This window comes from Notechis scutatus, chromosome 2, assembly GCF_049901735.1.
Source record: "Notechis scutatus isolate UNSWTSFEM ecotype Mainland chromosome 2, rNotScu1.2, whole genome shotgun sequence".
NCBI lineage: Eukaryota > Metazoa > Chordata > Lepidosauria > Squamata > Elapidae > Notechis > Notechis scutatus.
In genome coordinates, this window is record NC_142010.1 from 167,170,218 (window position 1) to 167,197,213 (window position 26,996).

Genomic DNA, 26,996 nt, shown 5'->3' on the forward strand with positions numbered 1-26,996 from the left:
TCTCAAAACAGTCATTTCACCTGTATCTCCAGTCTAAAAAAAAATTCCCTGCTATATAAAATTCCCATGAACTATATAGCAAATTAGTTGAATAACCAGCTTTGTAAGCTAGAGACCACTGAATAACAGCAATCCCATTACTGTTTCCAGAGATAGTCTCACTTAGTCCCAGCGATGCCAATTTATGCATACTATTTTGTCATTTGCCCTCCTGAAGATGCCTGTGACTATCTGCTCCAAGCAATCAAGAGAAATAAAATTATTAGAGCAAACATTTTGGCTAAAGTGTACTCACCACTGCTGAAACTGTACTAAGATTGGTATTGTACATAAGCAATCATCTGTACAAAAAGAGAAGTGTACTCGGTTGCTGTGGTGCACTTCGTTAAAGGCACAAGAACAAGGTGTGAAGATAAAGTGGGCAACCTTCATGTGCATCCAGGAAGACAAGGTCAATCTCTGATAAATCAGAATACCATCTTTAACTACGTTCCTCATTTTTACCATAAGCTACAAATAACACCAGTAAGAATAGAAAAAACAGTACCAGTTCCAAAATCTGGTGAAAAGAAGCAGCTCAAGCAATAATGAAAAACCAGCTTGGACCAATTTTATCTAGTGGCATTGGAAAGTAAAAAAAGTCAGGCAGGTGCTCCATTCCTAGATGGCAGCTGGATCAAGTGCTTTACAATCATCTGACACTGCAGAGGTGGAAGTGTCTGGGGAGAAGTTGAGATAAGGCAACCTGTAGAAAGGGTAAAGAGCTTTGCAGCCTGTTCCCCTCAGTTTGGGGTCTTGACCCCTGTGCTCTTTCAACCCCAGTCACTGTAATACAGTTTGTCCACAGCAAATTTGGCAGGTGATGCTTCAACCATCCTGTAATAAATGCACACACGGTACAATCTGAAAGGAAAAGCAAAATAAGTCAACTAGGTGTCATCCAAGGCCACTATGCTAGCGATTAGTCAGGAATAGTTCTCTCACCTTTTGGCCGTTACTCATCTTTCTTTAACTTTTCTTTTCGTGGCACAAATATTTTTCGGAAATAAGGCAATGTAAACAGCAATGTAAAGAACAACACATGGCCTGCGAAATAAATAGACATGTACACCTGCAAAAAAGGATGAGGAAGTCAGTGTGCTGTGTCTTTCTCCAGCCAGTAAATAGAGGGGAAATGCCCTCTTCTAGACAATCTGACTCTTAGTACCTTAATCCACTTTTCCAAGCTAAAGAGGCAGAATGGTACTAGAGAATATCCCATGAACATCCAGTGAATAATTTGCTGAATCAAGTAGAAAAAGGGCCTCAAGATGATGTTTGAAGCCAAGGCAGACAGAAATGGACTGTCGTTTACCAGTTTAATAGCCTGTAATTACAAAAAACATAATAAGCTTTAAGCTTACAGATGAACAAACAAAACATGGCTCTGTGCTGCTTACCCATTTTTTACTTTCCTTCCTCCCAGAAAAATCTCTTCAGTGAGCTTATTCCCATATCACTGGAGCAGTTGCTTCAACAATCGTTTGGTATTTCAATAAATTACCACAAGTTGCCAATCAGCCTCGAACTGCTCATCTTGAAATTGTCCTGGGTTCATCAAGAGACTGTTTCCCTAAGCCTATGTGTAGCAGCTGTCAACCACTTCAAAGAATGTAATCTGCATTTCTTTATTTCTTTTCCTGAATGGATTTAGGTTTACTAATGTCTTCCACGCACTGAAATGCACAGACTTAACATTTTATTTCATTCTCTTAAGAAGAGTTCAACTTAACAACTTAGCATAAAAATGCCACTGAGGAAACTCAAAAGCAACTTCCAGTACTTAAAGAGTCCTTGCATATTGTAATAATTACTGGATTCATCCACGTGCTAAAATGTACTCTGAAACAACCTAATTGAATGAACTCTTGAATGAACCAAGTGCAGCTTTATGGGCTTCTGACCTTGCTCCTTTCACTGGAATGAAAGCAGCGTCACACTGCAGGTTCCATTCCCCCTGAGCATAAGTACGATGCTGCATGTGGAAAACAAGCAGGGCTTACAAACACACCACAGGTTTTATCCGTCTGGCTGCCTGTTCTTCCTCGTGCCCATGGATGCCTCAGTACAATTTTGTCAATCTATAATGCACTCACCTGACGTTTTTTTTTTAAAGTGGATCCAGATATTAAATATTATCTAAGACAACTCTAAAAGGTCCTCACCTGCCTCTCCACAGCGACAATCAGGAACTCCATTTGGAAGCAAACTAGATACCCACAGTGTAGCCCATGCCAGACAGCCAGGAAAAGCAAAGATAAAGCTTGTGATAGTAACTTGTTTCCCAGGAATTTCAGCCGTTTGTATATATAGCTAGGAATGGAAATATAATATTGTCAGGGCAAGCGTCAACATTATTCTGTTTCTTCAGAAATAAAACACTTAACAAAGACATCCAAGAAACTGCCAACATTTTATTCTTTAACTTCGGGTTGTTCAAAATAAATATTAAAATTTAGCAGGCTCTACTTTGAATGGTGTGAGTATACGAGAGGTTTACTAAAACTTCCAAATATAAAAGGTCCTCAGTGGGAATACCAGAAATCAGGGATACTGTTTGAGTGCTCTGAATAGCTCCTTGCTCTTAAGTCAAAATAATTCCTACAATAAATCTCTCTCTTTGGCGGAAGTGTGAGGAGACTATAGCTGTGTTTCTTTCATCATGGAACAATAATTCTTACTTCCGTTTTAGGCATTGAGTAGCCCAATTTTCTAAGCCTCCAGCTGTATATCCTCCGCTTTTTGAGCCAAACAGCAATCTTGGGAGGCTTAACATTTTTTAGAGGACTACAAACTGCAATGGGTTGGGCAATGATGCAAAAGGGCAGAGTCATATCATATGACTGAGTGAGTTTGGGAATTTTCTGTTTTTGTGCATTATGTTGCTCAAACTCCCTGGGAGACCTACAGCTGATTTTCTGTAGTAGTGGTCAAAAATGCTCTGGGAAAAATGCTGCAAATTGTTCACTTGGGCCTTGCACACAAAAATCACCTTATTTCCCCAAACTCAATCCCACCCCCAAGCCAGCCCTATTCCATTCTTGCTCTCCAGCTGACTCAAACTGTTCTGCAGAAAACAGCCAAGTTATGCTCACCGGGCTAACCAGTTGTTGGTGTTCGTATTGAAGGAGGCAATGGTTCCTGTGAAATAAGGGGTTGTCTCAAACATCCAGATTTTCATGTTGGCACAAGCATCCCACAGTGGTAATCCCTTTTCATCCCTTCCACTGTAGCCTAGCCCAGTTAGGATGCAAACTCCTTCCTGGAATGAAAATAACATAGGATTATTAAGTTATGCCAATTAGATATTATTCTATCTAACCTAATTAGAAAATATATTCAATGTTCTGGATTAGTGGCTAGACACGATAACGGGCTAGATGAAGAATGACAAGCTAAAATTAAGTCCAGTGTTAATTAGTAGTGAAGTAAGCTAGAGATGAGACCCAGCCTATCTCCCTGAAAGAAGAGATCTCTAGCTTGGTCTGCATCCACCTGTGGCAGCTGTGGTGAGGAGCATAGATTTGAACAATTCAAGGAAACCTACCAGCTACAATGATTCTTTAGCTACTTTTCCCCACAGCTTGAACTATTATAATAGATTCTATGTGGAAGTAATCTTGAAAAGTGCCTGAATGATGTAAACTGGTACTAGATCTGCACTAAATTCAAACTGCTTTCTGGGTACAGTTTAAAGGATTTATGTTATTTTTTTTAAACTTCTGAATAGGTTAAATTAGCTAGAACTGCTTCGGCTGCCCAAGTAATAGAGGCCTAAATATCACTTGAGAACTGTGTTTGCCCTTCACTCACTCTCTGTAAAGATGCCTCTCTCTTGCGAGGGCCTTTGAAAATTAACAGATCTGTTTTGTGGTTACTTGTTTTTATTGATTTTTCTATTCAGTATATATATTATTGTTTTAATAGCTGGGCTGGTCTTTTTCAAAATAAAGGTGGCCCCAAATTAAGAAAAGAAATAAATTGGCTAACTTCCAGGCTTACCGTCACTAGCCAACAGGTAACGTACTTGTAAAGCATTAACTTGCCCCAGATCAATATATAAAAGCAACGAAACCAGAAGGACTGTTTCTGCATTATAAGAACACATTTGTAAAATAAGATTAGTGTCAGAAGGCAAAAAAGTTTTTTGTATAAATTCCTAGTACTAACCATTTTAATTTTCCAAGATTATAATATAAAAGTGTACTTCAACAACGTAAACCAATCATAAATGTATTTTATATTTAGAGACATTTTGAAATATCAAAATAAAATCACACAGTAAATTTTAAAAAATGCCCTCACTTAAATGCCAGAAGGAGCAAATATATTTTTATTAGTCCAATATTTAATCACAGAGTTCATCTTAGATAAAAATAAGCCCAACCTCAGAACCTTAAATAGGGCACTTTCAGAAATAGCTTTCCTGGTCTCAAATTTTGGAACAGTATTACCATAGCATACAATAAAGCCATGGCAGGCAAAATGTGAACTATTAAGAAATTGTTAGGATGTGTAAATCTGAAAATTTGACTCTGGCAAATCATGAAGTGGCTTTATTGTAGATATTAGTGATACGTGTGCACTGCTTTCCTTCAAAAGATACTACTCAATATATTACTTATAAAAAGTTGAACTTTCAAAACAGGACGGAATGTATGTGTGTGTGTGCGCGCGTGTGAATAAAAGCAAATAGTGGGGAACTTCCGGTTGTAAGGCTTCGGCGGTGGCAGGAATCCGCTTCTCTGCGGGTCCCTGCTGCGCTCGCCGCTGAGGCACCCCCGATCCAACTGGATTTGGGGGTTGTCGCTACCCCAAAGGGGCAGCGGAAGACAGAGGAGATCCGGGCAGGGGTCTGGGAATATCGCACCCCCCTTCCCCAGCCGGCTAGACTCCTTTTTCCTGAGGGGGTGGAGTGGCTGTCAGAAATGGCAGCCACAAAGGAATCTTCAACCGGATAAGATTGTGCAGGAGGAAGAACCAGAAGGAGAAGTTTTCTTGGCTGAACCGGGACATTAAGTTACTTTTAAAATACCCTGGAAACTTGACTTTCGGATTGATACATTTGTTTCCAAAAGAATTTGCTACAGTGGCGAAAGTGCTGAAGGAAAGTTCACTCCCCTTCCTTACGGAGAAAGCAAATGAGCACAGAAAAACCTGCTTCTTTAAGGTAAAAATAAGCTCTTTGTTATAAGTGGGAAGGAGAGGACCAAAAAAAATCTTTAAAAATTTGTTGGAGGAGACCCCTTGAAGATTATAAGATCAGCAACTAACTGTAATACGGCTTTAAAATATATTTGGGATTTTGCCCCAGGAGGAAAAACTGCAAAGAGAAGAAGAGGAAATAATTTCTGTCTGTTTGGATTGTTTGATAACTTTGACTTTTGGAAATTACTTTAAGATCAAAAACATCTGGGTTGTTCTTAAAAATTTACAATGGCACCATCTGTGGATGAACTAAAAATGGAATATGAAAAATTAAAAGAAAGAGAACAAAATGGCAAGGATTCTTTGGGAGCTGTCTTCCACTTTTTAGAAATGGCGGTTTCTATGTACCAGCAAATACTTGAGGAAGAAGGAGAAGGAGAAGAAGAAGAAGAAAAGGAAGAAGCCATTTTTAATGGACAAAAAAGTTTGATTAAGAAAGAAAATAGGAAGAGAGGAAGGAAAAATGGGAATTTAAGATTTAATAAAACAACCAAGAAAAAGAAAAATAAGGTGAAAAAAAGGTACAATGTTAGAAAGCAATTGAAAAGAGAATTACAACAGAGAGGGGAAGCTAAAAAGGTGGAGGTTAGGAGGGTGGGGGGGGCAAAAAGACCAGACTGGAGAAGCAGATTTTTTTTAGAGATAAAGGATAAAGGATAGTTTATAATTAAAGAAAGATTCAGCAAGAGTACATAAGATAGTATTGTAGTATTTGCATTTGAAATAGTCTAGTGGAATATTATAAGATTTAATAAAATATTAAAATATTAAAATGTTTAATAATGATAGATCTCAATAATAAAATATAATAACGAGAATGTATAAAATGATTAATGCTTAGTTATAATTTAATTCGTTATTGTCTTAATGTTATTATAAATTTATTATTTCATTTTCTTATTTTAAAATAATGTATTAATTAGAATTAGAACTAGAATGGAAATTATATACTTAACTATATTATAAGTTTATTATTCTTTTATTTTAAAATGCAACATGTAGAATGTACTAAGCAGAATCAGGATGGAAATTATGTACTATTTTAAGTGTTACTTTAGGGGAAAGATAGAAAGGCGTCACACTTTAAAAGTGATTACAGGGGAAATTCTTTGCTAAAGAGAAGAGATAAATAGATGATTGGAAAAGAACGGACAAAAGATACAAGTATAATGATTTTGAAATAAGATGAAATAAATAAAATATAATTAAGAGAGTAAAAAGAAGGGAGAAATTATATAGAAAATATAGAATGGTTAATAAGATATGAATGGTATATAAGGTGAGCATGAATTTGATTTAGGTCTGTAAAAAAAAAAAGGTGTAACCCGGGGCTAAGCCACTTTTCAAAAGAAGTTTTATGTTTTGGTTAGCTATGTTTGATTGTGAATTAATAAAAGCTTGGAGGAATAAAACTAAAGGGAAAGAAATTTGGAAAAGACATGTATAAAGGATAATTAAGGAGGTTTTATCTTTTTATGTCTTGTTTTATGTTTTGTATTCTGTGTGTTTATGTTTGATTGAGAATTAATAAAACCTTGATAGAAAGAAATATAATTGAATAAAAGTGAAGGGAGAAACAATGAGAAACTTGGAAAAGATATATATGTGCTTAAATGGAAATGTGATAATGTGGAACTATGCCTTAAAAATAATGTTTTATTCGCCTTGTTAAAACTTATAAGTAATTTTTAGAAAGGAGGTTTTGTACTTTTATGTTCTATGTTTTGTTTGTCTTCAAAAAATCAATAAAACTTGTTTTTTTTGTTTTTTTAAAAAAGCAAATAGTGGGGAAAAATAGTGGTACAGTTTTAGAAACAAAGAATACTGTTTCATTTGTACTAGCAGATGACTAAAAGCAAGCTGTTCAATCTAATGCCCTCTAGATTGGTTGCATTTCAAATCTTATGTTGGTCTGAAATTCTGGGAATTAAAATTCAGCACATCTGAAGGACACAAAATTGAAAAACAGTAGATCACAGAGCTACAGGCTGTTATTCAAGAGATAATCATTATAAAGTGTCATGTGAGCTAAACTGTTATCCAATAGCCAAACACTATTTTTTTTTATTTTATTCTCCTTAATATGAAGTTATAGAAGCCTTTAAGCACTACGTACCATATAATCATCAGAGGTAAGATATTCCTCATCAATATAAGGAGATGCCACAGTGTAGATTATCATGAAGAAAGTTCCCAGAAGTAGACGTTTAAGAGCAGGAACAAAGCTGTAACAAATGTCAGAAAATCCAGACTCCCTCTAGTATTATATTTCAAAACAAAGGGAATATGTGGTTTGGTTGAAATGGCTCATATAACACCAGTATTTCACAACTAAAAGATTATTCCTTAAGAAGTGAGAATCCCCAAATGGCTCCCAATGCATCAACAATGCTGGGCTAGTTTGGGAGCTGCATAAGATGTATCCTTAACAAGAAAGACTTTGGCAGTTGGTTTGCAGAAGCTTCCCCATGGAAGATTACCTGTTGGGTCTTTGGCCTGGGACATCAGTCAGCTCACCTTTCACCAATTTCTGATATCGTGTCATGGAGAACTGAGGGCCCACCATGAAGGCACCATAGAAATAGGTGAAGCCAGAGACCTCAAGCAAAGTAGGAACTCCCCGGACAGCAAACTCTTTTTGATCAGGGGCTAGGGATTCCTGCACCATAATAAGAAAAACACTAACATTAGTACTCCTAAGTGAAACCCTTTCCTATAAGGTTTTGAATGTCAAAAGAACCTGCTCTTCTATACCTAGGCTTCACTCAGAGTTCAGAATTTCAACTGCTTGGCATAAATAAAAACTGTGTTAGGTGGGAGGGGGGGATTCTTGAATCATTCTGAATGTTATTGTAAGCTGCTTCAAGTCCTCTTTTAAAGAGAAGTGTAATATATATAAAGAAAAAGAATATTGCTGCATAAATAGTGTACAGTAGAACAAATTGTACAAATATATGGTTGTAAGATTAAAAATAAGTGAAAAAAATATTTCCTTTCCTGTTACATCCTTAATGCTATAAGCATTTCAAGTGCTTGCCAATTACAGAGTTTTATCAGTTTATTCTTTGGTAGTGCAGCAACAGATACCAGAGGTGGAGACAACCACAGCAGAACCCATGATAAGCTGAAGGTTGCAGCATTTGGGAAGGTTACCAATATCCCTTTTCAAGCCCTGTGCTTGTAACAATTAAACAAGCCATATGTTCCAAATGAGTAAAAAAAAAAACTCCACTCCCTCAACCAGTGTTGGTGAACCTTTTTGGCACCAAGTGCCAAAACAGGAGCATGCATGTACGGGGGAGCACCAGAAACTGGAAGAGCTGAGCCTCCAGTTTCCGACACGCACGTGGGTGCCAGCCACCCGGTCTTCTGGTTTCTGGAATGCATGCACACACGAAGACCAGCTGGCAAGCACACATGCACATGCCAGAACCTGAAAGAGCAATGGGCAACGGCTGGCGTGTCCGGAGAGATGGCTCTGCATGCCACTTCTGGCACGTGTGCCATAGGTTCCCCATCACGGCCCTATACAAACAAGATACTCTTCCATTGTCAAACTGCCAGTAACCTATGGATGTCAGCAGACAGAACTCACACAAATTTTCTACATTACGTTCTTAAGCCAGCTATTTGTAGTCTTTATCAGGAGACTTGTAGAGAAGCCGAGAGAAAATTAATCTAAGCATTGTAAAATATTCAAAATAAAAAATCCAAACTGCAATACCCTCACCAAGCCAACAGTCATTTAAAGAACAATTGTAAAATCTTGGGTCTATAAAAACATGTAACAAGGCTAAACAGTTAAAATCAGAAAAGGGAGAAAAAAAGCATTAGATTGAACACTGAGTTTTCTATTTCAGGTTTTTGGTTTCTCAAGATCAACATTTGGAGGAAGCCCACTTCCATCGCTCTGAAGCAACATGCAGGCGATCCTTGATTTATGACCACAATGCTTTGTTGTTAAGTGAGTTTTGCCCCATTTTACAATCTTTCTTGCCACAGTTAAGTGAATCACAGCAGATGTTAAATTAGTAACATAGTTGTTAAGTGAATCTGGCTTCCTTATTGACTTTGCTTGTCAGAAAGTTGCAAAAACACATGAATCCAGGACACTACAACCTGGCAGCTAACTATGAGTCAGCTGCAAAGCACCTGAATTTTGATCACATGAACATGGCGAGGCTACAATAGCCGTAAGTGGGGAAAATGGTTATTGGTCACTTTTTCAATGGCATTGTAACTTCAAATGGCCATTAAGTCGAGGACTACTTGACCTGTAGTCTCAAGTATTGGTGATTTTCCTATTTTGATAGAATTTGATGTCTGTTAGTACAGCATGACTGTCTAATTTGGTTTTGACAGAATTAGCAACAATTCCATTATCCTCAAATTTAGGACTTCAGAGACTGCCCATTTAACTCTGAGTGTATTGCATAGAATGGGATCAAACGGGAAATTTAGCTGCTGGAATTTGTATTCAGACAGTACAGTTAGCTTGAGTGAAGCAGCAAAATAGGCTAGTAAACAAATAAAATAATAATTTTTAAAATACGGAGACTTTATTTTAATATGTTTGCTTCCAACATTCCCATGAAGAACCTTTGCTATATTTTAAATAACTCTACTTACTCTGAGAAACATCCAAATTGCACGCTTGTGGCAGTGGTGGGATTCAAAAAATTTTTACTACCAGTTTCTACCGGGCATGGCTTGGTGGGTGTGGTTGGGGAAGGATGCTGTAGTATCTCCAGTCAGAGGTGGGATTTGCCGGTTCTCCGAACTACTCAAAATTTCCGCTACCGGTTCTCCAGAACTGGTTAGAATCTGCTGAATACCACCTCTGGCCTGTGGGATCATTCACTTCCACCCAGGAATGAATGTCCTACAATAACATTTTTAGCCACACATGCACACAAAAATCTCATCCTTTCTTTACTTTTAGTTTAATGCATCGAATGCTTATAACTATTCAAATAAATGTTGTTAGCCTCTACCTTGGAAGCTTTCACTTTGATTTTTTAAAAAGTCAGTAGTAATACTATTGTCTTTAATGCAGAAGAGTTGGTGAACCAAATCTGGTGAACCAACACTAATGTTCCATAAAGGGGCTCCTTGGTCTTATTTGTAAATTTTCATCTAAATGGACTACAATTATTTTTCTAACTGGTCAATGATGCCATTTTTTTTTGCTTTAATCTTTCATGCATATTTTAATGGAAGCAAAAAGAAATGTTTGGGACAAAGAAAGTTTGCGCTGTTTAAATGAAGGAGTGAGGGTGCCACTGTGTAAGATCTATGAGATGCAGGAATATTCCTTTCTGCTTGAGTCTTTTTGGAAGATGGTCCAATAAAAACAATTGTCTGTAAGTTTTATTCTCTTAATAAACACATAATTTTAGACCCTCCATTTGTATCTAAAGAGACTTAACCCTGCTTACCAGCTTGACAGCTATCTGGACTTCAATTACTGCAAGATCTCTTTCTCCTTCATTGTGGATTTCCACTAAGTATCTACATTTCATTTTGAAGTCTCAGTCTAAATGTATGATGATTTCTATCCCATAAAGAATATTCTGGGGATGTTTTTACAATCACAGGTGATCTGGTATGAGTCAAATAATTGTTTTTGATTTTTCTTATGATTCCAATTCATGATGAAAGAATAATGGAGGGAAAAAAACTGGTACTACTCACCTCTTCCTTCCTGCCTTCATAGTAATCAATAACCAAACCTACAAAAAATATACATGATCAAACAAAAAATATGCCTATTGAACACTTTGGGGGCACCAATATAGAACTGATACGGATCTAGTCTCAGCTCAGCTAAGAAACATCTGGGTGTGAGTTTGTCAATTATGGTTTTTACAGATACAAGAACTCTGGGATCTCCAAGACAATAAATTTAAACCACAAGATGAAATCTAAAGGGACCAAATGGAACTGCATAGGTCAGGAACTGCATGGAATGAAATTACTTACCAATCATCTTTAGAGTCAAGACACAATGTGGCATGGTCCATTTGATGTCATAGTGCTCTGTGGCCGTGAAATAATAGCCAGCCATCAAATACGTCTGAAAAACATTAGCTAAAATCACATGCTATTGCATAGATTCTATTTTTCTTGCCTGAAATTTCCTCACGGTACTTGCTGAACCCATAAGACCCAGACAAAATCAGAATTCCATAGAAAAGCATGAAGGGAGGAAGTATGTTCATTGGAGTTGGGTGGCTAGTAAATTTAAATAAATAAATGTTTACCATCTGAAAGCAGAAGGTAGTGGCAATGGCAGTGACTGTGCGACCCATGAGCCTCAAGATGAGAAACTGTACGAAGACACATATGAGAGAGTGACAGAATTGTGGCCCTAAGAAAATAAATAGAAGTGATTACAAACACCTTACAGACAAGCAGCACGGCACACCCTCCCAGTGACCTTCCCAGTGCCCACTAGTAGGATACTCTTCTTCTAGCTCTCTTACCAAAGTTGAAGTAGGCAAGTGAAAGTCCCATTACTGTATTATAGATGTGGATGAGGTAGTCACTTTTCTGGAAAAGGAAGTAGCGTTGGAACAAGGCAAAGGGGTATCCTAAAGAGAGAAAACAAGTGAAATCGATACAGTGCATCTGTGTTTCACAAAATTAAATTATACATATTCTTATTTTCTGATCTTCTGTCCAAGACATAGACCACTTTTTGTTAGCCAACAGCGATAGTTTTAGGGGAATAGAAGGCTGTAAAATGAGTAAACTGACTTTACAAAATTTGGGGATTATATTTTTAGAAAGACCATTGAGATTAAAAAAATATGAGAGGGGCTAATTCAATAAACCATTCAAGTGTTTATCATCATGTTTATCAGTATGGTTTACAACTCTGTTATCAGTTTTCAGAAATAAGAGTCAGAAGAAGCAACAGAGGGTGCTAAAGTGCAGCTAAGATCCATTTATGGAAGAGAGACCGGTGAGATCTTAAATGAACATAATATGAGTCATAGAACATAGAATAACAGGGTTGGACAGAACGTTAGAAGTCTTCTAATCCAACCCAAGCTTGAGCAGGAGACCTATACCATTCTGGACAAATGGTTGTCCAACCTCTTCTTGTTATGGTTTTTTTTTTTAACAATTTAAATCATTCTAGTAGTATATTCCAGGCCTGGGTTTCATCCCCCAGAGCTTCAGTAATGGCAACAATGTACCTGCCCTCATGTATAGATTTCAAGTTTACCCTCTTTATTCCTCATTCTTTGAGTGTATGGGCATCTGAGTCCTTTCTGACTGACCCCTGCCCCTGTATTTATAATGGCAGCAGTTCTACTCCAAGATATAAAGTTATAGTATAAAATTGGAAACAATGTTTTTGGTTGTAAATTTTTCATTGAAATAGAGGCAAGTACAGAAGCTTTGTAACACCACTAGATACATATTTTTTCCTTTTTTACAGTTGGAAAAATATTCAGTTATTAAAGCTGTGAATTTCTAATAAGGAAGGAACCTGTAAATGTTACATTTTCAAAAACTGCCAATCACCCAATTTAAGTGTTTGCATCTCAATAACCAAAAGTAAAAGTTGAAATCTATATGGTACTCGGAAAAGCAGCCTTCACAAACATAATATTCTCCAGATGTGTTGGTCTACAATTTCCTTCATCTGTAACCAGTCTTCCTTATGGTGGCTGAGGATGATTGGAACTGTAGTCCAGCACATTTAGAGGACTCTAAAATAAAACAAAACCTGTAATAAAGACATATCCTCTCCTATATCATCCTTAAGTCAGGACCAATTGATTCAGACCCATGGTTTCAACATCCAGCCATTTTTTTGTTCTCTGCACCTTGCTTCATCTATTATTTAGCTAGTAAAATAATTCTTGACCTAAAAACTTGCTCACTGTTGTGACATTTTTTTGTACTTAAGATAGGTATAATATTACTTAATCAAGATTCCTTTCTATATAAAGAATAGGGACATCAAATTGCTGCTCCTAACACACACAAAATGATTTTTATACAAAACTATACTTTGTAGGTGTTAACAGTCCTTTCCATTAGCAAGAAATCCTAGTGAACAGGGAACTACCATTAAGTGTACAACACTGCAATGAATGAATTAAAACCATTACTCTACCATAATCAGGCAAAAAAACCAAGAAAGTTTAAAAATTCAGGTTAAATAATACATTTTTAAAAAACAAGCCATTTCTCTTTTTCTCTCTTTTTCTCATGAACATACATCTCTTGGGTAAAATATCCCTTGTCTTCCCTGTGATTTTAACCCCTGAGAACCTTAAGAAAACCTAAAACTCAGACAGGACAGTAAGCCTGACAGATAACAAGAAAAATATCTGCAGAGGTTATACTAGAGACAAACAGAAAATGTATAGTAAACCAAATAGAAAAGAATAAGCTTTATGTATCCAAATCTCCCTAAACTGATTATTAAAAACAGGGAAAATAATCATTCAAACATTATGAGTGACTTCAAATATTAAGAGGAACAGAACTCAGGAAAAAGTTAGTAAAGTTTGCTTTGACCCTCTAATGATAAGTACAAGTATAACCCCTTACTTTCTTTCCTGCCTTCTATACTGATGTGATAACTAGAGCTTTATAGAGTTGCAATGTATCTCAGCAAATATAGCCCAAGCTCCTGTTTCAAAATAAGTAGCATAAATTTAAATTTCACTCTAAAGTAGCCACAGGAAAGTTTCTATTGGAACTGTAAAAGGATTTCCTGAATTACTTCTTTAGTAGACATAGTCCCCAATTAAGACAGTTATTTTGTCTCTCTAATCACAAGATTTTCCTGTTTTATAATGGGATATAAAATATTATATAAAATCTATTTATTTTTATTTATTTATTTATTTGATTTGCCAATTGTTTACAAGATAATAAGTATAAGTGTTGTGAATACATGAAATGGGTACATATAAGAAAAATAAAAGAAGAAGAAGAGAAACAATAGGACAGGGACGGTAGGCACGTTGGTGCGCTTATGCACGCCCCCTACAGACCTCTTAGGAAAGGGGTGAGGTCAATAGTAGACAGTCTAAGGTTAAAGTTTTTGGGGTTTGGGGAAGAAACTACAGAGTCGGGTAGAGTATTCCAGACATTGACCACTCTATTGCTGAAGTCGTATTTCCTGCAATCAAGTTTGGTGCGGTTAACTTTGAGTTTGTATCTATTGTGTGCTCTTGTGTTGTTATGGTTGAAGCTGAAGTATTCATTGACAGGTAGGACATTGCAATGTATGATTTTATATACCATGCTTAAATCAGACCGAAGACGGCGTAATTCAAGGTCTTCTAGTTCTAGAATTTCAAGTCTGGTGGCATAAGGTATTCTACAACGAGTAGAGGAGTGGAGAACTCTTCTTGTGAAATATTTCTGGACTTTCTCAATTGTGCTAATATCAGATACTATCCTAGGGTACTAATATTTTACATGTCCTTATAAAATACTTTATCTTTCTCAAGGGCAGCATGAGCTGCAAGCGAAGAAGCCACCTCAATTCACTTCTGCTTTTTGTCTTCGGCCAGGTTACACATGCAGTTTCACAAACTGAACTTTTAAAATGAAACATGCCACATTCTGTAATATGTTTTTCTGTCCACTAGACTAGGTCATCCTGGAAATATGGTAACCCAGCTGCCATATAATACACAAGCAATATCATAAACTGGATTTCACTCTCTTTTCCCCCTAAATCTAGATGCCCATCTCAAGCTTCCTGAATATACGTTTTATACAGACATGCATACATAATTATATTAATGCTCAGCTATTAATAAATATATAACTACTGCAAACATCTTTCTCACTTACAAAAATCCTGCAAAAGGACACTTTCAATTTGTCGTTAATTTTGAAATTTTAGGAGATATAGCCTTTGCAGAATTCATCCCAAAAAATTTCCAAATAATTTCAAAGGCTCAAATCCATATTACTTATAAGCTGCCATATATCAGGTTTAACTGCTTTTTGAGGGAATCGTTAAACTCATCAGTCTGCAAAGATTTCCACAGCATTATTAAAACAGCTCTATTACATGGGAACATGTATGTAGGAAATGAAATGTGTGATAAAAAGCACTGAAAGAAAAAGAAACACAGCAATCCATTGCCTGTGATTTGCATTTGTTTGTTTACACCTCTGGCTTAAATACATTTATGAAGATTATAAATCTAAGATGCAATTCCCAAAAGCAGCACTGGGATAAAACAAATGCATGCTGTGCAATGTATTTGCATATGTGTATTTACCACTTTCTTTTGCTTCTCAGAACAATACCAGGCTTAGAAAATACATAGCCCCTTTTCAAATAAATCAGCAATTCTAATGGTAAATGTGTATTTTTAAGGACCAAGTTCACACAACCATTCTGTACATTATGGTGTGAATCGTGATGCTCATATCTTTTGCAAGATCATCACATATGCTGTCTTATATACCTCCAAAAGTTTTGTCTACATACCAGAGAAGCAAAGAATTTCAAAAGAAAGATGCTGATTTTCAGAATCCAAAATTATACAGACTCCTTTAAAAACTGCTGATGTGGAATGGCATTAAAATGGAAACCTGTAAACTTTGTAAGACTGTCAATCAAAACATTACATATTGTCTAGGCTCATGTAAAAATAATAGTCCACCTTGAATATACATGTAGTTAATACTTTGTTCCCACCAATGCACTTTTGTGCATTAAAAACTTTGCAATATGCTTTTCCCCTAGTTCTCTGCCAACAAAACTGATAGGCAGAAACCATGGATTATGATATTCCAATATAGGATGTTTTCTTCAGACATCTATTTTAAGCTGTATTATTTGTTCAATACATGTGTGTTTAGAGATACATTCTTATTTTTCAGCTAATTTAAATCTGCTTATCTATGCTAATGCTATTTCGCTTTCATATTTTTTTTATCCTTTTTGTTTTACATACCTTTGATTTATTTGGATGTTTTGCCCTATAAGCAATTGTAGAAATTGAGCAACAGGTTTGTAATTATTAGCAACAGGTCCAAACTGTTTGAAAGTTCCTTCCATGAAAGCTGCATCCAAATAAATTATTATTGGGCAAATGAACAAAAGCTAGGGGAAGATAATAATTGAGTCAGGATGGCTTTTTTCTGATTCCAAATATGCAACAATTTTATCCATTGCGCTTTCATTATTGCTTTCTATTTATCAATAAATGTTGCCACCATATCCCTTCAGGTTATACTTACTTCCAAATAGCACTGCAAACAATCAACATACTATTTTTGCTACAGTTCAATGTTAACATTAAAAGAGCAAAATCATCACATTACTATAATCTAGTCTACTCAGACTGCCTGAGGTTTGGGGCTTCCAATGAAGATGATGATTCGATGATTCTATAAAGAATCACATAACAGTAACAGGGCATATGCTTTGCATGCAAACATTTCTATCCCAGTGTCTACAAAGAAAACTTCACCATGCTTAAGGAATCATATTGCTGCCAATCACAGGAGGCAGGACTGAATTGCATGATGTGGGATCCTGACTTGGAGGTTGGACTACAGAATGTTTTCTCTCTCTCTCAGAAAAAGGATATGGAACAGATTTCAGAACAAAAGTGAGTTCTGATGGCACCAGTAAGAGTTGATGGCAATGTAGTAAACTTTTTTCAGTTCAGCATCAAATGGTACAGCAATATTACTATTCCAACAAGAAAATATATATAAGCTAAGAACTCCCAAAACCTGAATGTTAACACTATGTGACAACTGACATAATAGGTAGAATAATAGAACAGAACATACATCAGATATGTCTTTTATTTATATTAAATTAATGCTTTAAAAGCTACCAGAGGAAATTTGGGAAGTAATTAAGCAATGTGAAAGCTAATGTGAAAAGGTAAAAACTTCTATTCCATGTAAACTTGAGGAATCTTGACAAGCCACACTGCTGAATACATGTTCCAAACATGGCTGTTTTGAAGATCTTACACAACGCCTTGGAAACCTTAATTAAGAACACACCTGAAATGAGAAAATATCTACAAATCTGCAATACTCCCAAACACATAGGTCTACAATGCAATCATCTTGGTATTGTCTTAAAGTAACCACCCACTGAGATACAGGAACACACAGAAGTATGGAAGAGGGTGTTGCAACAATGACCTCCTCAACATACAAGCCCTTGGAATGGTTGATGGACACAGTGAATGTAACCACAAGTACATCCTTGGATGTACATCCAAGCATGTTACCTGATCTTCAAAAACTAGCAGAAGTACATTAAATCAAAGCCATTCTACTCTGAGATTAGCAGAGATTACAAGAGAGAGAAGCTAGAGAAACAACTAAGTAGTTTTAACTATAGGAAAGAGAACTCCCTGGATGGGAAGGCCAAGATTTCTATAAAAGATAGAGTTAATTACTACTGGTTCCAACTTACTGGTGAAACCAAATAGCTTTTGAAACTTTGAGATGAAGTAAGATGCTGAGATCTTACATATAAACAACTGCATTCCACCATCAATAGAAGTGGTTCTTAAATTGCTCTTCAGGGTACTCTTGACTATCAGGAATGGGAAAAAAAGAATTATATAGCTAAAATGGATGGCATTCCATTGGCAAGATGAGCTGGATTTTGTCAGTATCTGGTCTCTAAAGTTACATTGCTTTTCAGCTGCACAGTAATGAACCAAAAAAAATCAGGCTTTCCTTAAAAGGATTCAACTATGATCCTAGTTCCTACACTCTTCTACAAAGTAACTTAGCCACTCCTACGTACTACACAGATCTTTCACGTGTATGGACGTGTGAACTAGAATGTAGAAACAATAGGTGCAGAAGATGATCAATCAAGACATAGTATTCTGTATCTATGTCTATATATAATATCTATCAACTGAATGGTAACATTAACTGGAATACACTTTCAGTGATGAAACAAAATTTATATGCCACATCACTGAGCTTAGAATCAATGTGATTTAATGTCCTCTGGAATACATTATCATGTTTGCAATTAATAATATGGCTTTCTCTGTAGAAAATGAAAATTTTCCGCTGAGCCCAGAAAGGTTAAGAGTTGCTGTTGTCAACTTAGAACAAAACATATAAAAGGATAACTTGTAGGGTTGAATGGTAATTAAGATAAGCAAGTGATACCTGTATTTCTTATTAGTGCAAGCATTCATAAGAAGTAAAATTCCTGTTTTGTAAGAACACAATATATCAGTAGTTGTTCCATCTGGAACTATAATTACCACCTTCTCATGTTTCAACATCAGAGGTATTTTCAGATTCTCAGACCTAGGGTTCATTTTCACAATTTAGATTAACAAATTGAAACAGAACATAAGCAGTCATCATCTTTTACGTAAATATGCATTGCTCCAACATCTACAAAGCCATAATATTTTAAAGTTTTGCCAAGTCTTGAGTTAATGATTCATGTTCACTTCACATATTTAACCATCTCTTAAGAAAAAAAAAACAATTCCTCATTCAAGCTTCTACTGCCAGCTGTTAACTACTGATGGAAAAGGCAGATAGAAAGGCTCATGTATTCTCAAGAAATGTCTGAGCAGAAATTGGGAGTGAAAAAGTTGCCATTCCTGCAAAATAGCTTTGCTCTCTTTTCTTTTACTGTTTTTTCCCCCCTATTCTAAATTTTAATGGGACATCGCAGCCGGCGGACTACCACAGACATAGAGAAGTAGTCAATTCCTTGACCCTTTAATAGCTAGGATAAACAGGAAAAAGCAGAGTGGTTAACCCTTTAAAAACCTCTCTCCACACTTTTTTTTCCAGACACCCCTTGCGGGCATATAAAAGGAAAAGAGTCAGTAAGGTGCAACTTGTCATGCAAGGCTGCTCGTTTATCCGGTTCCCTGCACAACCCAGCCATCTGAGAGAAACAGGTGCCCTGCCACCCCTTCCTTCGCAGACTGTCATTCGGAAGAGTTTGCTGCTCCAGAGATTTATGACAACCTGGGGTTGACGCCAGATATCTGTAAGGCAATAAGGACGGCCATAAATGCAAAAAAGGTATGTACAGGAGGTCATCTGTCAGAGCAGGCATGAAGGACAGCCCAGCCCGCCGGGATCCGGTTTCACAGGAGCCGCCCTCTCCCCGAGACCCCTGCCTCAATCTGACCCCGAAAGGGCAAGGCGACGCGGGGCTTTTTAGGTATCCCGAGCGGGAGGGGGGCGCCGGGGCAGGCTCGATCTCTCTCTCTCTCTCTCTCTCCCTCTCCCTCGTGGCACCGCGCCGCTCGTCCCTCCTCCTCGCCCTTACTTACCCAGAAAGATTGAGAGGATGAGGCGAAGTGCCTGTTCCGAACTGCCCAACGACTTCGCTATCTCGGCCAGGCTCGTGCCGAGCCCGCGCCGCACCACGGCGGCGATGGTGCTCCCGAGGTGTTCCGCCATCTTCTCCGCCGGGCCACCCAACCGAACCCACTCCGTTATTACCCCCTTTCGAACCCGGTTAACAGCCGCGGTAGTAGAACCGCCGCGGCGGCCCCCGCACCTAAGCCACGCCCCTGCCGACTTTCCTGTCGCGCCGATTGGTTTCAAGACTCCCGGCTCCCACCTTCCATTGGCTAACGGGGGCTGAAGGGTGGAGCAAGAACTTCAACGCTTAACTGAGGCAAAGGTTAGCCACACCTTTTTTACACCCCCCCTCCTCCCCACGCACACACGTGAAGGGACATCTAGTTTGTTGAGAGTTAAGGGAAGCCATTTCTATTGGGAAGGAAGGGTGGCGTCCAGAGCGTGAGGCGGTTCTCAGCTTTTCATTGGCTGTCCCAAGACAGGAGAGAGCCAGAAAGGGAGGGGGGCAGGAGGAGGAGGTGTTGCCGAGGTTACTGTCGGACATAAGGAAGCAGACTAAAGAGAGTGGGCGTGTCCCCCCGCGGGAGGTCCGAAGGTTCCTCTCGTGGTTCTAGACCTGTCAGTAGTGAAGTAGACCCCGCCTATTCATGAATATTCAAGTAGAGGCATACGACTTTGCCGGGCTTCCAGCGTGAACATCTATTGCTCATTTCATTGTTCTTTCTTGGAATGAATGCAATACCTGTTACTCTCTGCAAAATTGAATAGGGGTATTTGAGCTTGGGGTCCCCCCCCATATATTTCATTGTAGTGTAAAGTGTAAACTAATTAAGGAGGCAGGACTGAACAGATAAATTTTTCCTCATATCCTAGTACTTTAATTGCAAGGGATCCAATTTTGGGGATTATTTAATAATTTTCCTAGCCAAATAGACAGTTTAAAAATTCTTGGATGTTTTTATGGAGTATAAAAATGAATTCAAATTTAAAACTTATTTTTTAATTGTTAAAATATTTTAGCATTCTTTATAAACACATTAAACAGAGCACTTATTCAACATTGAGTTATACTAAATTATTTTAAAATAATTTTATTACATATTTTATGAAATTTATATACCACTGGCTTGGGAATTAAATTTGATTATTTCTGGATTTTTTTTGTATATGCTACTCTGCACTGTTGCACAGCCACATAGAGATAAAGAAATAAAAGAAAAAATATACAGCATTGTCATAAATAATAGAACATTGTAGATAGTTGGCCAAAATTACAAAACAACTCTGTAGGAACTCCAGGTAGGAAGCCAATAAGTCAGATGATAGAGTTGCATGACATGGAGGTTTTGGGCCCTTTTGAAGTGGGGGAATGAGAGCAATGGGCCCATTCCGTATTTGAGACTCCCAATTATTGGACAAAAAAGAATGGAGGTAAAAGGACACTGATTTAGGATGCAAGAAAAATGGGAGAGAGAGAAGTCCAATATGAATATTCTGTAATTGGGATCCTCACAACCTGAAAAAGGCTTTTTGAGATGAAAACCTACTGACGTGATTTTATACACATGATTTTACCACTCTAGTACTGTGCCACTTATGTTTAATTTAGCTGCTAATCAAGTCATAGTTTTCTATTGTAGAAGCTGGCATCACACAGTCCAACCAACCAGGCCAAACAAATATAGTGTCCTCATCTACCCCTGCTGGCATCGGATGAGCTCTTGTGCTGAAGAATATGGGCAAAGCCTAATTATATCAGTAATCTCCATGTTGGCTAGGTTTAAACACTACAGACAATTGTTGTTTGAGAGGCGTGTTGTATGCCTCCCACTTCTAGGCAGTTAGTTTTGTATTTGAATTTTGGGCTAATACCTCCTCACCAAAGGAGCTATTACTGATACACATTCAAAGGTTCCAATTAAGTCATGAGGGTTTTTTAAATTATAGTTTATTGAACACATTTATTGTGTTCAACTGTTCATATAGTACCCCAAACCAAATGTTTCACATTATAACTTAGTGCAACCTGTATAACGAACTTCTTTCTCTTCCCTCCCATTTAATTCAGTCTGGAAGCAGCAGGACAGGCTGTTTGTTCAGTGTTTTCGAAAGCCTGATCTGCAGGTAAGAAAAGCTTTCAGAATCCCACTCTATTGCAGGAGAAGAGAGTTGTTTGTCTCCTGAAAGAATGAGTTCTCCTAGGGCAGGGGTAGGGAAACTTGGCTTTTCTATCACTTATGGACTTCAACTCCCAGAATTCCTGAGTGAGCCATAAAAGGTTCCCCATCCCTGGCCTACTGGTTTTTCAGTTGTGGGGGAAATCAATTTTTGACTTGAATGGGACTGTTTAATATACAAATGTAGGACATATTCTTTATATGTCCTACATTTGTTTGTTACATATTCTTTATATTATTCAGTTGTGGGGGAAATCAATTTTTGACTTGAATGGGACTGTTTAATATACATAAATATAATAGACTGTCTTATATGTCCTACATTTGTATATTAAACAGTCCCATTGAAGTCAAAAATTGATTTCCCCCACAACTGAAAAACCAGTAGGCCAGGGATGGGGAACCTTTTATGGCTCACTCAGGAATTCTGGGAGTTGAAGTCCATAAGGGATAAAAGAGCCAAGTTTCCCTACCCCTGTGCTAGAGAAAGAGCAGTAGGAATCTACCACCCAATCTGTGGGAAACTGTCTTCCCTGAATTTTCTGATACTGCAGGGCTCTTGAAAGGAAGGGACCCTACAAGTATAGGCTCTGGTAAGAGGCAGATTCCAAAAGTATTAAAACTGAGGAGCTTACTTTGCTGCCTCTCATCTATGATTGGGTGTCCTTGAGAAGATCCACGGAAGCAGAAGGGGAGACTGCCTTGTCTGAAAGAGGAGTCACCATATAGGCTGTTAGAATGATGACTAGAAAACCCAGCGTGTTGATTCTCTCATTCTGAAGTTCTAATACAGAACATCAGATCAGGCTGTGGTCTCATTGAGTTCAACTGAGCTCCCTGTTTTGAGAAACGAGTCAAGCAAGACAGCCTGTACACTACCCACAGACCATCTCTGCTGCGTTTACTGTGTAAGTGTGGCTTTGGTTTGTGGCTTCTTTCCTCTTGCCCAAACTCCCTATTGGGTGCTCCTTCGAGAGGATGTTTTAAGTGACAGACCTCACTGCCACTGCTGATTGGGCACAACGTTTCTGAGACAGCACAAGTAGTTCAATATGACATGGTGATTTTTCAGGCTTGAAACTGTGCTTGAACTGTCCCAGTCAAGGCAATTTTAGCATCCACATGCTTACATCCTTCTCTAACCTGTTGTGATAAGTGAACACAATCTGATTCCTACCACGTGTCTCTTGCCGCTGCTGGCTGATTCCTATCTTGCCTCTGTTCTCAATAATTTAGCCATCACATTTTTCACCATGTTAAGCAATGATAAAGCCCAACATGATTTATCTGCTCCAAAGCTGTCCTTAGATACTAAAAAAAAACAGGAAAATATTTTAACAACAGCATAATTAAGGACTACTTGAGGCTGGTCTACTCATGGTCTAGTCTTGAGATGAAGGGAATGTTATAGGAAAAAAGGTTGCATGGCAAGATTGGGTGCAAACGGGGACAGAAATTTGGAGAGCTGCCACATTTTGTAATGCCAAGCATTACAGTGTATCACTTTGCACTGATACACTAAAAGGACAGTAAGTGACTATTCAGATTTGAAAGAATCTACTTCCTTTGTCTCTGTATTATTTTTTTTACTGTCCATGTAATAAGCAGTAAACTGCCAGAGTTCCAGTCTTGCCTTAGGTACAAATCCAGCTGGGTGACTTGAGCCAGACACACTCTCTCAGCCCTACAAGCATGCAATGGCAAATCACTGTCAAAAACATTCCTAAGAAAACTGCAAGGACCTGTCCAAGCAGTCACCAGGAGTCAAGATTAACACAAAAAACAAAAAAATGATCCAGTTTGAAACAGCCAATGTTCTATCCTTTATTTTCTGGAATCAGCCTTTCTGCAGGTTTTGAAACTGCTATCAACTTCAGTGCAAATATTTGGCATGGAACAATTTTCCGGTAACTTTATTTATCTACTTAACCCCATCTATTGACTACTTCAATTTAAAATAACTTTGAAAGATACATTAACAAAGACAAGAAAAGAAAATAGATGGGCAAGTCCTATAATTGAAGCACAGATGCCTAAAATGCCTTTTGAAAACCTGTAATACTTTTATTTCATTATTCCAAATTTATTTATTTTTTAAAAACAAAGTTTAAAGTTTCAAAATAAACTTTGAAAAGATGTTAAGACACAGACCTAGAGGGATGCAATAAAATGATTTATGGATGAACATGGGTTTAAACTGGCTTGTAAACTCCTTCACAATTTCTTTTCTGTAGTCAAATTCATATCAGAGAACTCAGTCTAATAAATTTTGTAACCCCTTCTGGTCAATTTCGGGATGTAGATTTTGCCTGGTTTTCTCTGCTTATATATGTAATATACATTCCTCCCACCCTTCTTATTACCCTTCCAGGGACATGCACAGAGTTCTGTTGTGCAGTGATTGGGAAGGATTACTCCTTCCCTTATTAACTTATTTTTTTTTTATACTATGGTTGTCAAGAAGGAACTTTCACTTCTTTGCTTCTAACAAATAAAGTCAGTCCTTCCCACCTCCAACCTGGCAAATTGATCCATGTCCTTTGTACTCTCCCAAAGGTCCCTTCCAAACCGTCATCAGCAAAAGACTCACATGGGCAACTGTTCTCTGTATGAAACAAAAATGACGTGGTGAGATCTTGAAGAGGCATGGATAAATTAGAAATGTCTTTTCTTCTCCTAGGCTGGGCAACTCTTTTTACACATACCACACACACACACACACACACACACACACACACAAACAAACAGACAGAGCTTTGTGACACTAGTGAGACAGTTGAACAAGTCCCTACCTGGGGTGAGTTGAAAGGCAAAAATTTGTGGGCTCTCAAAAAAAAATTTTTTTAAATAAAATTTTTTTTTTTAATATAATCGTTCTATCTTCAGTTGAACAGTGTGTTGTCTGGGTACAAATATATTTGTTAAACAATAATCACAATTACAACATCCTTTGTTACATTAATATAATTTCTACAATATTTTACATAGTACTGTTCCACATATTAATTCTACAATGTTAACATAATAATATTCAACATACCAGTCATAATATTTACTTATCTCTTTTAACATATCTATTTTGTTTCCCTGTTTCTAACTTCCATTTTTATTATTTAACCATTGATAAAATAGATCCCATACCACATAGTATTCAGTTTGCTCTTTCTTCCTAATTGCCAGCCTTAAACTAAAAAAAAAAAAAAAATTGAGGGGGAAAATGCCTCCCTCTTATAGAAAACATGAATGAAAGCCAACCCAGAAGGATAAAAATAGTGTTGTGAAAGATCCTGATATCAGAGTGATTGTATGATTGTGGTAAGTTTCCAAAGGAAAAAAAAAAAAGGACTTTCTGTGGTAAAAGTACCACAGAATTTATTGGAGCACCAAGCAAATACCTCTCCTCCCTTCCATTGCATGATTCTCCCAGTTCAGCATAATGAGATTGCAGAAGCTTGAACTACACCAATGTGTGAGAGAGGCAATTATTATGAAAGCCTTTTAGAGCATAAAGGATCATTAAAGAAAATACTTTCCTTAAAAAAAATGCCAAAAGGGAAAGTGGGGATAGGGAAAACAACACCATTCCCTTCTTTTGGGCTCGAAAATAAGGACTAGATCTTTTTTTTTTGGGATGTCTTATTTTTTTTTAACCTATAGGAGGTGGCAAGAGAGGGGGCGAAAGGAGTGGAAGCAGTGCTACCACTGGCCTCGCCCTCTCTCCCAACATCTACTTGTCTGCAGTTGCAACAGTCCAAGCTCTTGGCACACCCCAGCCTCCAGCCTCCTTGCCAGCTGGCCCTGCTGCTGCTGGGAAACTGAAGCTCAGGTCTTGCTCAAAATGCTGCTATGATTAGGCAGAAGGCAGTGTGGCATGTCAGGACTGCCTCTGCCCAGCTGCTGGGCCTGCTGCTGCTGGCCTCACGGGGCTTTCCCCCTCCTGGCCATGCTGCTTTCAGCAGCCCTGGTGGGCTGCTCCTGTCTGGCTCAGGGCAACTTTTGGGGCACAAAGGAGGAAGGAGTGATCTCCCCTCCCTCTTCCATCTGTCCCACTGCAGGGCTGTCACAGAGCTCCTGCCCACCAAAGCGGTAGCTCACCCAATCCACTTTCCGCCAGCATGTAGATATGCAGTTAGACCGAATGGGTTTGCTTTGTGCTCACATCAATCATCCCCAAGGAAAAGAGGATGGGCAGGAAAATGGGGGGAGGGGGGGTTCTTTATATGAGAACAAAGCGAACCCATTCACTCTAACTGTATATCTACACCCTGGCGGAAAGTGGATTGGGTGAGCTACCACTTCAGCGGTCAGGAGCTCCGTGGAAGCTCTGCAGTGGGACAAATAGATGGAGGAGGGAGGAGAGATCGCCCTTTCCTCTGCACTCCAAAAATTGCCCCGTGCCAGGCAGGAGCTGATGGATAGAAGAGGAAGGGGTGATCTCACCCTCCATCCCACTGCAGCGCCACCATGGAGCTCCTGCCTGCTGAAGCCGCAGGGTGGCTGAGAGCAGCATGGCCAGTAGGGCAAAGAGCCCTTGCAAGGCCAGCAACAGCAGGTGCAGCCGGGCAGAAGAGGGAGCAGGCTATCCCAATGCGTCGCACGGCTTTCTGCCTCATAATAGCAGCCTGCAACAAGACCCGAGCTCCAGGCCTGACTGTGCACAAACCATGGTCGCTCCCTGTTCCAGAATCACAACGTGAGCTGCGGAAGAGAAGGGGCCCTTGGCTGCGAGGTAGTCTGGCATTGCAGGCAGGGACGGGGCTGGCAAGAGTGCCCAGAGAGACAGAACAAGAGGCAGGTCCCAGCTCTTGCTGGCTCAGCTAATCCGAGGGTCTGTGATTAGGGGCCAAGCTTCCATAAGGTGACTGGGGAAGTGAAAGTGCCATCACACCTCAGGCATCACTGCCTGTGTTTGTAACGGGACATGCAGTTGCGTCCTGTGCTGGCCACGCCCAACCCTTTCACTAGGGCTTATTTTGGGGGTAAGGCTTATTTATTAGGCCCACCCACCCCCAAATCAGACTAGGACTTATTTTGGGGCTTATTTTCAGGATAGGTCATATTTTTGGAGTAATAAAGAGAGACAAAGCCTCTTCCACATCCCTCCCTCCTCTCTCTCTTTGCCTCAAATATACCTTTTCCAGAAAATTTCCACATGTCACTATCCCAATTTTCCCTTTATTAAAGGATTTCCTTCCATGAGAAACATGATGGAAATTTATTTCCAAGAAAGACATAGTAAAT

General features: G+C 38.4%; 1 protein-coding gene across 1 annotated transcript; it reads right to left on the bottom strand.

The window, feature by feature from the left end:
* Positions 1-588: 588 nt before the first annotated feature.
* Positions 589-19,792, bottom strand: LPCAT3 (lysophosphatidylcholine acyltransferase 3). Its single transcript, XM_026686261.2, has 13 exons — positions 19,545-19,792; positions 11,733-11,840; positions 11,511-11,617; positions 11,230-11,323; positions 10,942-10,979; positions 7,728-7,906; positions 7,364-7,472; positions 4,042-4,128; positions 3,135-3,301; positions 2,205-2,352; positions 1,208-1,366; positions 985-1,111; positions 589-903 (listed from the first exon to the last, which is right to left on the bottom strand). Exons 1-12 carry the CDS (start codon positions 19,672-19,674, stop codon positions 995-997), a joined length of 1,443 nt encoding a protein of 480 aa, XP_026542046.1. The 5' UTR covers positions 19,675-19,792; the 3' UTR covers positions 589-903; positions 985-994.
* Positions 19,793-26,996: the final 7,204 nt, after the last annotated feature.